This window comes from Lissotriton helveticus, chromosome 11 (genome assembly GCF_964261635.1).
Source record: "Lissotriton helveticus chromosome 11, aLisHel1.1, whole genome shotgun sequence".
Lineage (NCBI taxonomy): Eukaryota > Metazoa > Chordata > Amphibia > Caudata > Salamandridae > Lissotriton > Lissotriton helveticus.
Window position 1 is genome coordinate 457,557,059 of NC_136072.1, and position 14,650 is coordinate 457,571,708.

The following is a 14,650-nucleotide window of genomic DNA, read 5'->3' on the forward strand; positions in this document are numbered from 1 at the left end:
AGCAACAGACTGTGGGAGTGTGGGAGCAACAGACTGGGAGTGTGGGAACAACAGTGTGGGAGCAAGTGTCGCTACTACACTCCCACACTCTGTCACTCCCACACTCTGTCGCTTTCACACTCCCAGTCTGTTGTTTCCACACTCCCACAGTCTGTCGCTCCCCCAGTCTGTTGCTCCCACACTCTGGGAGCGACAGAGTGTGGGAGCAATAGAGTGACAGAGTGTGGAAGTGTAGTAGCAACACTATCGCTTCTACAGTGTGTGAGTGAAAGAGCGAAAGTGTCGCTACTACACTCCCACACTCTGTTGCTCCCAGAGTGTGGGAGCGACAGACTGTGGGAGTGTGGGAGCAACAGACTGTGGGAGTGTGGGAGCAACAGACTGGGAGTGTGGGAGCGACAGTGTGGGAGCAAGTGTCGCTACTACACTCCCACACTCCGTCGCTCCCACACTCTCAGTTTGTTGCTTCCACACTGTGGGAGCGACGGAGTGTCGGAGCGACAGAGTGTGGGAGCGACAGGGTCGCTACTACACTCCCACCCTCTGTTATTCTGTTGCTCCCACACTCTGGGAGCGACAGAGTGCAGGAGCGGCAGAGTGTGGGAGCGAAAGTGCCGCTACTACACTTCCACACTCTGTTGCTCCCAGAGTGTGGGAGCGACAGACTGTGGGAGTGTCGGAGCAAATGACTGGGAGTGTGGGAGCGACAGTGTGGGACTTTTTTGCTACTACACTCCCACACTCTGTCGCTTTCACACTCCCAGTCTGTTGTTTCCACACTCCCACAGTCTGTCGCTCCCACACTCTTACAGTTTGTTGCTCCCACACTGTGGGAGCGACGGAGTGTGGGAGCAACAGAGTGTGGGAGCGACAGGGTCGCTACTACTCTCCCACCCTCTGTCATTCTGTTGCTCCCACACTCTGGGAGGGACAGAGTGTGGGAGCAATAGAGTGACAGAGTGTGGGAGTGTAGTATCGACAATGTCGCTCCTACAGTGTGGGAGTGATAGAGTGCGGGAGTGGCAGAGTGTGGGAGCGACAGTGTCGCTACTATACTCCCACACTCTGTTGATCCTGCACTTTGTTGCTTCCACAGTGTGGGAGTGTGGGAGCGACAGACTGGGAGTGTGGGAGCAACAGACTGGGAGTGTGGGAGCGACAGAGTGTGGGAGCAATAGTGTCGCTCCCACACTCTGTTGCTTTCACACTCCCAGTCTGTTGTTCCCACACTCCCACAGTCTGTCGCTTCCACACTCTCACAGTTTGTTGCTCCCACACTGTGGCAGTGACAAAGTGTGGGAGTGTAGTAGCGACACTGTTGCTCCCACAGTCTGTCGCTCCCACAGTCTGTCGCTCTTACAATCGCAGTTTGTTGCGCCCACACTCCCACAGTCTGTCTCTCCCACACTCCCAGTTTGTCCCTCCCACATTTTGTCTCTCCCACACTCTGGGAGCGACAGAGTGTGGGAGTGACAGTGTGTGAGTGACAGAGTGTGGGAGTGACAGAGTGTTTGAGGAAGTGTGTTTGTGAAAGATTGTTGTTTTTTTGTGTGAAAGTGTGTGTGCGCGAATGAGTTTGTGCGAAGAGTGTGTGTTAAAGATATTTTTGGAAAGGGTGTGTGTAAAGATTGTGTAAGAGCTTACTTCAGTAATTGTTCCTGATATGCTCATTAATGTGCGTAATTTTGCTCCTTTGACAGTTTTTATTGGTGAAATAGGTGGAGCAGGTGGTTGTAGAATATTTTCCGCTTCCTGCAATATTTCCGGAGGTATAGTGAAGGGTTTTAATCTTGCTATCTTAGTTTGCTTTGTGATGATGACGACATTGTTTTTAGTTAGGAAATTCCGAATTATTATTGCATTTCCTTCTTTTGTTTGTTGATAAAACTCCTCATTGTAGCATGTTGCTTTTATGGAAGCACTGTGATCAGCTAGAGCAAGGTGATATAATACTCTGTCCTCTTGTTTTGCGTTTTTATAGTTTGTTTTTGTTGAACATTTCACAACGTTCGCTCTGATGGATTTTTGGTAAGGTTTGCTTTCGGCTTCTTTCATTTGTTTAAGTTCTTCTATGGAAATCATCTGAAATGAGAGTAAATGTTAGTACACATTCTGGACATGTTTTCCCCTTTGTAATTAGCTGGAATAAAAGCACATGTTAAAGGAGATTGTTTGCATTTAAACTGCTACCCATAATGCTTTGTGATCACTATAATATGATTCTAATGTACCATAGTGCATTACATCTACATTACTATAGATATGGTCTAATGTTGAATTGTAGTCTGTTGTGTATTGTTGTACTTTTTGCTGACATTGAAATTGTTCTAGCATATATTCTAATAGCAAAGTTGTGTTTAGTGTTCTTTGTGTTAAATCTATGTTGAAGTCTCCCATGATTACATATTTATAATTTGGATAAAAGTTGAGTATGGTAGTTAAATCGTGTAATAATGTTTGTAGACATACATGTGGTGGTTTGTATAGTGTAACAAATAAGTAGTCACAGTTATTAAGATGCTGAGTGAAATATAAAAAGTCGATTTCATGTAGTGTTTCATATATTGGTAATAAGCAAATGTTTTTTCTGTAATAAATGGCAATTCCATGTTTTGTTTGCTGATTGTGAAATTTATCAAATATTACTAGATGATATTGTTCTAGTAAGAAACTATTCATATCTGCTTTTCTAGTGGTATTTATCTCAGTGAGGCATATTATGTCGCTATTCATGATATTTTTGTCAGATTTTATAGCAGTGTAATTTCTTTGCAGGGATCTTATGTTATGCACAATTATGTTACAGTCTTCGTTATAGCACTCTAACTGTGGTACTGATATGTGCAATTGCATGTCTGTGCGTAAGCGTGTCATTTCTTCATGTACTTTTGGATGAACAGCTATTTTGTCTTGCTGGAAGTTTTTTACATATATGTTGGCTAATGATTTAGCTCTGCTTAAAGCTACGTAATGCAAATGATGTACTTTGCTATTGTTAAAGTGTATGTAAAGTGGTTCTATAGTTTCTCCCTGTGTCCTATGTATAGTACGTGCAGATGATTGGCGCAATGGGAATTGTTTGCGTATTATTGTTATATATTTCTGTGTAAATTGAAAATGTCGTGTTATAGCATGAATTGGTGTCCAATGAGGCAAAATGTTACTGTGATATATGTGTCTGTTTGCTTGTCTTGTTAGTTTTCCAACTGTTTCTTTATCAAATCTTATCCAAATTACACTTGGGCTGTTATTTATTGTTTCTACAAATTCCACTATTCCTGTTGCACCATTTGTTAATCCATCATTGACATGTATATTGCAAGTTAAGTCATATCTTAATTGTAATGCAATATGCAATATTGATGGCAGGCCCATTGTTTTAGTACTGTCTGCTGGTAACTTGTTTAGTATTTTTTTTTTTACTACTTCACTTAGGTCTGATGCAACTGTATCTATTGCTGTAGCTGTGTATACTGTGTATTGCGTTATATGTTCTAATAAAACTGCACTATTTATGTTATTCACTTCATTGTTAGTTCCCATAATATATGGTATAGTTTTGCGAATGTTTTCAGGTGGTTCTATTTCTCGTGTTTGTATCTCTCTTATATCTTCATTAGTTTGTTTCCCTTCTCTTAATCGGTTTAGTAGTTCTGCAAATGCTGAATCATTTTGTTGTCTTATGATTTTAGTTAACTCAAATAACTTAAAATGTGTTTGCCATAAATTGGTACTTACTGGCCTGTATGAATGTTTCGGATTGTCAAATATGTATGTGTCAAAAACTGGCTTTAATTGGTAAAAGTCTCCTATTGCTAAAATAGATATTCCACCAAAAGGGAGATTAGGCATTTTTATTTCTTGTAGTCTATTATGTATGAAATTAAATACATTAGCTCCCACCATTGATATTTCATCTATTATTAGCAATTTTAGATGCATTAGCTCACTTTGTAGTCTACTTCTATTTTCATGAGTTAGCTGTTTATAAGTTAGTGTTTGTGAAATTGGTATTTTAAAGGTACTATGTAGTGTTTTGCCCTGAATGTTATATGCTGCTTTGCCTGTTGGAGCTGTAAGCAATACATATATGTTATCTGGGTTTTCTCCTGCTTTTGTATTGTAATAACGTACAAATGTTTGGTGAAGTGCTGTAATAAGGAAGCTTTTGCCTACTCCTGCCCCACCAGTACAAAATGTGTAGCAGGGTGTTTCTTCTGTTTTAACCCAATGCAAATGATGATATATAAAGTTAAGTTGTTCTGCTGTAAGATTTTGCATTATACTGTCATATTGCTCTTTTGGCATTATGTTATTTGTTAGTGTTTCTTCTATACTTGTACTTCTAATGCCTAAATCAAATGATAGGTCATATAATGGCCTTTCATTATCTTGCATTTCATGGGATATGGAATCTTCTGCTTCACTATCTATTGGTGGTATTAATGTATCTAATACACTGTTTTCATTGCTAGCAGTTGTTAGTTGTCTACAATGCTTATTATATTTATTATGATTAAAGTCTACTGTGTCTTTAAGTTGTAGATAGCGTTCATAATATGTTTTGTTGTTATTAATTATTTGATTTTCATTTCGCCATGGGTAAAAAAGCATTAGCAATTCTCTATAGTAATTTTCTGAGTCATTTTTTACATTAAATCTGCAATAGCGAATTACTTTTTCTTTTTTTCTTTTTATGTAGTCTGTTTCGTCTAGTAAATTTATCTCAAGTTCTTCGTCATCTGAGCTATGGAAGTTATTTTCAGTAAGGAAATTGTCATGCCCTGTTTCTTGTTTTTTTGGACATTTTTTCTTTTCATTATACATAGATGCATAGTCAGCCAATGTACATGTTTCTAATTTATTAGGGCGTTTGTTGTACCTCACTATAATATTATCATATTGTATTTTACAAGATGTATCTGGTAACAAATTGATGGTTTCAAGGTCTTTTAATAAGTATGTACGCTTTCCATTAGGACTTGTATTAATAAATACAAAAGATCTAGAACTTTTCCGTAAAGGAATTTGAAGTATAAGATAGGCTGCTTCTTGTGCACTTATTTCGCTACAGTTTAAAAATTTGTTACCAATATGATTAAGTTGTTCTTTAATACTTGGATTGTGATGTACTTCTTTAGCTGCTTGGGCAATTAGTTTGCTCATTCCTCGCTGTGATTTACTTATATATGATACAATATACACAGCACATGCATATGCATCTAAAATGTATTGTATATCTATGTTTGCTTGCCATGCTTGCAAAATAGTTGGATTGTAGTTATTTATAAAGCATTCAGCTGGTGTCCTTTTTAGGAAAATAGTATTTTTTTGGATTATAGATCGTATACATAAAGTATATTGATTTAGATCTATGTCCATTGTATCTAAAAACTGTTCAAAAGTATAAGTTTGGAATTCTTGGCTGTTTATAGTTAGATGTATTAGTTCAATTTGCTGTAAGAGCTCTGTATCTGTTTTGTCTAGTTCAATTGGTTCTAGGATAAAAGTTTCAGGCATTGGATATCTGGGATAATGATATTTGCATGTTCTTTTATGTTTGATACAGCAGTTTTTGGTATGGCCGTGTCTTTGTAGGGGTAGTAAAGACTGTATAGCTGGTTCTTGAGATTTTGCACATGTAACATACTTATTAATGAAAGTAGTGACTTCATCTATATCTGAACTTTCATATAGAGGGGCATTTTCGATCCATAGGATAGCATGTATATGTGGTGATCCACGTTGCTGGAATTCCACTCTATAAAAGTAATCAATAATTTTGCCAATTGGATTACTTTCATGCAATAAAATACAATTAAATAATTTCCTAACTTGGAAGTCGAAATGTCTTGCACATGTAATGGGATTTTGCTGGATTAATTTGCATTTAGTTTCCCATGACATATTTTCAAATTCTTCTTTTGTGCATTCTGGTTGTTTTTCAATACGCAATAATATGTTAATTAAGTGATACCATTTTGTTTCTGCTGCTGATAAGGTTAAAAAAAACGTCGGTAATCCTAATTGTCTAATCATAGCAAAGAGGTCTTTTTTGCATTGCTCCCAATATGGTGGTGAACTACGTATTGTTTTAAGGATTTTGTAACCTTCATTAAACTGTAAAATGGTATTTAATTTTTCTTTTATGTCTTTTGCAGTTATAATGTTTCCATTCGTTAAGTATTTTCTAAGCGAGATAAATATTTTGCTCTGTATTTGTTTAATGTGTAATGCTTTTACTTTAAAGAAAATATTGCTAATAGACTTGGCTACTCTTAGATCATTACTTCTTACTTCTGCTTGACAGATTGTGCTGTAATGTATTGGTACATGCCTTTCTTTATTAGTTGGCCTTCGTTTCCCGCAAAATATAGTTGGGAATGCTAAATATTCTGAATCTTTGTCTTCATATAAGCCTCTTGGGGTGTTATATTCTGCAGGTGCTAAACTTAAAATATTATTTGTTTCAGTAGTAATGGTTTCATTATTTAACATAGTATCTAAATTTCCTGCTGGAAGGTTGTCTGAAGAATCAGATGTATTATTTGTATCTGAAGTCTCATCACAAGACTGTATATCTTGTGTTGTATAATCCCAATCTTTATTAATAGTTATTCCATATTCTTGAAACAAACTGCTAGTAGTTGCTAAATGTAAAGCTGCACGTTTTACTTTGTTAGGTCTAACATTTTCAAAATGGGTATAAGATTTATAACTTAATTTCCGTTTCAATTTTATAGGAATTGTCATGTTATCATTCATTTGTCTTGGTAAAACAGTTACAGTTGTCATAACATCAGCAGGTACATTTACTACAGCACCTGATAGGGATTTTTGGAATCCACGTGGTAATGTTTTAATTTGTAAAAAAGGTATTCTTGGTGACACTAATCTTTCCTCTAAGTTATGCAAGTTTAATACTGGTGGGATATGTGGGAATGTCATCCCATTATAAACTGAACATGGAGGTATTTTGTCCTTACAAATATACGTGTAACATGTTTGGCATATCTCATCAGTTGTATACTTGCTAATGTTACATTCTATGAATTTTGCCCGCTTACTAATATTGTTTGTTTTTAGTAGACTTTGCTTATGCCATAGTTGATTGCAAATAGTGCAAGTGTACTCAGGACCATATCTTATTTCAGCATGGAATATACTAATTATATCATTTGTTGTTTGATCTGTATTATTCATGCTATTAAGTGCATTTTCTGTGCGTTGTGTGTGTTTTCTTTTCCTATTCCTGAGATTTTGTGTACTATTTGTTGTTTGAGTCTCAGAATCATTATTGGCTGTTATTGTCTTTATTATGTCAGTATTGGTAATAGCTATGTGTGAATGCAAATTAGTGTGTGTTGGTAAATCCAGTGTATTGGCTTGACTATTGCTGCTTTGTATGTTTATTATAGTACTTTCTACTTGTAAGTTACTTAAAGGAATCTCTGTTAATGCATTTAGAGATATAAGTGTCTTATGGACATATATGCTTTTCATAGACTTACACTTTCCATTTTTATGGTTTCTTTGTGTCTTCTGTAATGATATTTTGCTAATTTTTTTTATGTTCACTGTAGTGAACTCTAAAGTAACACTTGCTGAATTTGTAATCTTTTCTCTATCAGCTAACTTTAGGATGTATTCCATAATAAGATTAATAGAGTCCATTGGTATAGCAATACATGTTCCATTAGGATGTGGTATTGCATTTTCATTTTGGCTATGTGAATCAAATATAAAGTATGGATGTATAGTTTTAAATACAGCAATTGTATATTTACCTATACAGATTAATACACCATTTTGCGAATTTATTGTAGGAGCTAATGTCGTTATCAATTTACTATGTAAAGTTTGTGCTGATTTTGTTACTTCGTCTTTAAAGCAAGTCTTTAGCTTAATAGAATATACTATGTCATTGCTATCTATATAATTAGGTAAATTTTGAGGTTGCATACAATGTTGTTTATTAATAGAGTGCATGTCTGTGTACAAAGCATCTCCGAGATTCATAATACATTGGAAATCTCCAGTATCCCAAATATATGCTGGTTTACAGTAGTTCTGTAGAATAGCAAATATACTATTTTGTAAAGACTGTGTATATTGTATACTATTTGCATTATGTGTAATTGTTTCCTGTGTATGTGTGTTATTTAAATAAGCTAATTCTTGTTGTGCTTCTGTTAAAATATTTTGATGTATGTTGGTATTATGTGTGTTAGTTTGCTTGTTGTGCAATGTGCTATTGTCTATACTTTCAGAAAGTATTATGGAATTACTTTCAGTAATACTTGAATATGTGTTGGTATGTAACTTCTTTGTTGATATTGTGTGTTGTTGTACATTTATGTGTGTGCTACTAATATGTTCTCTTTCTGTGTTGCCTTTAAGTGTTTTCTTAAGTATACTTGCATATGTGTTAGTAATAGTAGTGTATTGTGGTATATTAGTATATTGTGTTGCAGTTATGTTTTGGCTGTTTGTTTTATGTATATCTCTAGGAGTTGTTGCTGGAGTTAAAAGTGTACTTGAATATGTAGAAGTACTAGGAGTATTATGTAAAGATAGTAATGGCTGTTCTGTATAACTAAATTGCTTACATTTAGATCGGTAAATGATTTGTTTTGCAGTTTCTATCCGCGTTTGAAATGCCTGTGTGAAAAAATGCGGACTTACTTTAGTAGAATACACATAAAGTTTTTTCGGTGCTACAGCATTCTGATTTTGTTCATTAATTACCATTGCTTTTTGAAGTGACTCTTTTTTTATCGTACTAAGCTGTATTGGAGTTAATTCATAGAGTACGGAATTTATATTTGGTTTCCTAAGATAGTGTGCCAGATTTGTGATGTACTCGAAAAGTTTTTCAAATGTGAACTGTATAGTAATACATGTTCCATCTGGGTGAGGCATTCCAGTGCTATCACGACTATGTGAGTCAAAAACAAAGAATGAATTATTTGTTTTAAAAATGGATATTACATACATTTCCATGCAAATTAAAACACCTGAGTTTAAATCAAGTGCATGTTTTAATATTGTTTGCAAATTTGGCAAAGAAGGGTCAAATTGGTGTAATATGTCTCCATAAGAAGGTTCTTTAAGCTTAAGTGAATAGATAGTCTTATTGTGTTCTATAAAGTTTGGTAACTCATCAGGATGCACAAGTTTTTGTTTATGAATTGAATGCATATCTGTATATAAAGCATCACCTAATTCCATAATGTAATGCAAGTCTTCTTTCGTCCATGTATTGGCATGTTTGGAATAGTTATGTAAAATTGCCAATGTACTATTTGGTAAGCACTGATACCCTCTTGAATTAGCTGAAAATTTGTTATGGCCTTGATGATAATCTGCGTGTAGTATGTGCAGCATCTTTCACTAATTGTAATAGCAATTCCTTATTGGATTACTTTTGTTATTGATTTAATTTTTGTTTTACCTATGTGTGTGTATGTATGTGTGTGTGTGTATATATATATATATTCACTGAAAAAACCATAGGTTATAGACCATATATAGTTAGGAATTAGCATTAGCATTAGCTGAGCTATCCAATTATAGACCTATCTCGCTCCTCGCCTGGATAGGGAAGATCGCCAAGAAGCTAGTAAATAAAAAGTTGTCGCACTTTTTAGAAACAAATCAGCTTCTTAAAAACTCACAGACAGGCTTTAGACCAGGTCAGGGAACTGACACCGCCCTCCTTGCAGCAGTAGAGAAGGCCAGGGAAATCATTGACATAGGAGGATCAGTGGCAGTGGTCCTCCTAGACCTGAGTGCAGCCTTTGACACGGTTAGCCACCAGGTCCTAACCCAACGTCTAAATAACATCGGAGTGAAAGACAGTGCGCTGAAATGGCTCACGTCTTTTCTCTCCAGACGCTCCTTTCAAGTCTGGGAAGGTGAAAGTCGCTCCCACTCCATCCCCCTCCGGTGCGGTGTACCACAGGGCTCATCACTGAGCCCAACGCTGTTTAACGTGTACATGGCCCCACTGGAGGAGCTGGTTTTACCATTTGGAGTCACTATCGTCAGCTATGCCGACGACACTCAGCTGGTGGTAACACTCTCCCACCCTAAGCTAGAGCCTTCCAACCTCCATGACTGCCTCTCCAATATCCATCAATGGATGAGTGATTCTGCTCTGAAATTGAATGGATCAAAAACAGAGATCCTGCTCCTAGGACGCAAAGCAATGACCCTCCCCCCAACATCTGGCCCGCGTGTATGGGTGAACCCCCTACCCCTAAGACGGAGGTTAAGAGTCTGGGAGTATGGTTGGAGACAGACCTCACTTTCAGAACACAGGCAAGAAAAACTGCCGGCATCTGCTACGGCCTACTAAGGTCATGCAGAAAGGTGCTCCCCCTACTACCATTCCAGTCCCGACTCTTGCTGATTCAAGGCCTAATTTTATCAAGGCTAGACTACAGCAACGCTATTTACCTCGGAGCACCGGAATCCACTCTCCAAACACTGCAAAAATCCCAGAATGCAGCAGCCCGATTACTTACGAACACCCCAGCCACAACCTCAGCTAAACCCGCACTAAGGAAACTTCATTGGCTCCCAATTAGGGAGAGAGTAATCTTTAAAGCCCTCTGCCTTGCCCATAAAGTCCTGCACAACGCTGGTCCCCCAATCCTCAGCAACTGGATTATACCCTACAGACCAACGAGAGCCCTTCGGTCTGAACATGGAAACCTTATTACAATTCCGAAGGTGAAGAAGGCCCGCTCAGGCGGTCGCCGCTTCTCAGTCAACACAGCAAAAAAATGGAACGCGCTTCCCCCGAATCTCAGAGCAGAACCAAACCTCCTACGATTCAGGAAGTCCCTCAAAACCTTGCTCTTCCCCTGAATCGTCAACTTCTTTTCCCTTTAAGAGGTACAGGTTCAGCGCTGGGATACCCACGGGTGACTACGCGCTCTATAAAAAACCTATAAAAACCTATAAAAAAAACAAAACCTGATTTTACTCACACAAAACCATTGAAATTCGCATATATAGTTATTTTTACTAACTATATATCGCGCACCCGCAATCCACTGCTGATCATGTCACATATTACATCATTCATGACATGGTCAGTGACATCACTGATGACATCACTGATGACATCTCAAATGACATCACTGATGATATCACTGATGACATCTCAAATGACATCACTGATGACATCACTGATGACATTACTGAGCACATCACTGATGACATTATTCATGTGATAATACGATGAACCTCTTCAGACTCTAATATAACCTTAGATAAACTCAGTGTAAACAGACACTCACAGACTGTCATTCATCCATGGAGTTACTCACACACCTACTCAGTCATGCAAAGAATCAATCACACCTCCATTTTCTCAACTATACAGTTATGCACACCTTACTTATTCAAACATATACTAACACATATTTACTCTCTTATACAATCACTGATACAAGTTCACAATGATCCATCCAGCCACTCACACATTCACTAGCTCTTATGCACAGTTATTTATATATGTCAACTCTCACGTGTACTGTGTTTTACATATGTACTTACTTTGACATGTAGCACTGAGATATCCATTCACTCACCAATACACTCATGCACACAGTCAACCGCCCATACAGCTGTTTCCACATGCACTTTTGAACACATACATCTAGTGAATCAACTGCTCACACATCTATGCACAGAGTCATACACCTCCCAGCCACCCACACACACACTCAGTCTCCCATACAAATACTTGGGCAACCAATCAATAACCCATATAGTTACTCATATAGCTACTGATCAACACATGCAGCAGTTTACAGAACAACAGACATAATGATGCACAAATTAAGACAGTTTAGTCACTAACCCATGCACTCAGTGAGACACATTTAATCACTCATTCATACAGTCAGTCATGCACCTACTAAATCCTTCATTCAAACACTTATACATCCACTCATTCTTCAATATGTAAGACATATTTTAACTTTACAGAAATACACAGTCACTGGATGTTGTCATCAGTGATGTCATCAGTGATGTCATTTGAGATGTCATCAGTGATGTCATCAGTGATGTCACTGACCATGTCATGAATGATGTAATATGTGACATGATCAGCAGTGGATTGCGGGTGCTCGATATATAGTATGTAAAAATAACTATATATGCGAATTTCAATGGTTTTTTGTGAGTAAAATAAGGTTTTGTAAATGCTAATTCCTAACTATATATGGTCTATAACCTATGGTTTTTTCAGTGAATATATATATATATATATATATATATATATTTATAGTGGTGGAAGAAAGTAAGGGGCACGAAGACCGTTTTAATTTGCATCATTTCTCAAACTCACCGCACCAAGGCATCACCTTGTGGCATTATGGGACTGGTAGTCCACTGCTATTCGCAAGCGGAAGGCACGAGGTGTGGGAGGGCCATCCACCACTTGGTAAGGAGGAGCCTAACAAGAAGATAAAAACATGGGAAAATGTTGTTTGGACTGATAAGCATTTGAAAAAGGCAAGCCGCCGAAACCGGTCATGCAAGCCTGACATTAAAATTGAAAACAAAGCCCCGCTGTGTCCTGTTAGATTGAATCCAGAACGGAGGAGATGTATGATTTGATATATTTATATATATATATATATATATATATATATATATATATATATATATATTACCTACTGGCGGTCGCCAGTAGGTAGTTATAGTTAGGACCTACTTTCCATAGGAAATCCACAACATTCTATTTGGAATAACTTTGGCACTGGTGGACGAATCTTCGACGAATTTGACGAATCTTCGTGAAATTCTAGAAGCAGAAAGAAGTACAGTTGAGAGTACTGATGAAGTTTTGGGTCAGTCATTGGACCGACGATCCCTTTTCTCAAACGAGTACAGTGCTTTAATACCATCTCTGCATACATGGGTATAGCGAGGGGGGAAGCGCATTTGGTATTTCCAATCACCAATTAATCCCATGTACAGTGAGGCAGACCGCCGCTACGCAGCCTCGGACATTTTTAAGACGAGAATTGGATCTCGTCCTGCAGTTGAAGCAGGGACTCAAATTCAGCCCCAACATGGTCTTAGAGCTAAATATCAACTACTAGAACGGCTATACGAACGTGAAACCAGTAAGTGGGAGGCTACATCACTCCAACATTGATGTAGATAGGGTGCCTTGGGGACTCAGAATTTACACAATACCAGCCAATGAGAGCCCAAAATCCAAAACTTCTGGATGAGTGGGCTGAATATACCGCAACCTCCTCTAAGGGTATGCTGGTTATCTTAGTCGAATTCGCTTGGATTGACAGACAAGAGACTTTGGATAACATCAGCGAACTTGAAACGAAGATTGCTGAAGAGGGGGATAAGGATGAGCATGATGCACTGAGAGCTGTAATGAAGAAAAGATTGGAGATTTCTGAGGGTAAAATTAAACAACGCAAACAACAAAAATTTGAGAGGGACGCACAAGATTACGAGCAAGGCAGAATTTTAATGTTTGCTCGCAAGTACGACGCCCCCAGGAGAGATCTGAGGCAAAACAGATCACAACAACAGCGGCAGACAGCAGTCCCAGAAACTTCAGAATCGGAAGTCTCAGGGGCAGAACATTCGGACAGTGAAACAAGAGGAGCGGCAGGAGTAAGCACACCAACACCTCCCCATTTTCACGAGAAATTCGACCTAATCAGGCAATCTTGGTTAAGAGGGGCGAAGGGAAGACCGCCCGAACCAGCCACAGGCGCACCAGGAGAGGTGGGGGGCACGCGCCCAAAAAGAGGTGCAGGCACCTCAGCAAACTGAAGAAGAAAACAACCCAACAAAAGTGATGCCGAGTGTGCATGAGATCAGTACCGAAAATTTAACTATTATCAATCTGACTCCTAAAATATTGACACCCTCAGAAATATCCGTCTTACAACTGGGGCTAACTTTCTGCCCCACAAGCAACTTTGAATTTGTACAGACATGCATTGATGTCTTTAAACTGGTGCGCAAAATAAAACTATACAAGTTCTTTAAATTGAAAGACATCAACTCACATGATATCCCCGACCATCAGGACCTAACCCTATAAATGTAAAAGAGTTGGAGCTTCTTGCCATCCTGTAAGATCTTAATGTGGAAGGCGTAACAGCTAGCCAAGAGGAATCGGACATGACTAACTCTGGAATAACCTCTAGTAATTTCCAGAAAAGAGAGGCAAGTCCATTCAAACTAAACTCGAAATTTGTGCCTCCAACTACCATGGACACTCTTGATGATTTTCACGAAAAGGTCATGCTTGATCTCCGCATATTGAGAGAGAATCCAGCAGAGGATAATAGACCTGTGTGGAACCTGACATATGATCAAAAGAAAGCAATAAGGATTTGGAAGTCGATAAGAGCATCATAATAAAACCCTCTGACAAGGGTGGTAATTTGGTCCTACAAACTCGTAAAAGCTATTGTTATGAAGCACTTCTTCAACTCAGCAATCGAGATAATTATGCACCCATCACCATGAAGGAGTACCTGGAAAGCATTACACAATATGAATCACTGACGCATAAATGGCATATGAAAGGTATGCTGTCAGTGGAGGAATTCAAATTTCTGCAAGTTCCCAATCCTAGGATACC

General features: G+C 38.1%; 1 protein-coding gene across 2 annotated transcripts in view; it reads right to left on the reverse strand.

Moving 5' to 3' along the window:
• Positions 1 to 14,650, reverse strand: part of LOC144792874 (uncharacterized) — a 53,542-nt gene that overhangs the window by 3,486 nt on the left and 35,406 nt on the right. For both annotated transcript variants that reach the window (XM_078668073.1, XM_078668074.1), the window contains one exon: positions 1,645 to 2,082. In XM_078668073.1, the coding sequence (XP_078524199.1) occupies positions 1,645 to 2,082 (438 nt within the window). The remainder of the gene's footprint in view (positions 1 to 1,644; positions 2,083 to 14,650) is intronic.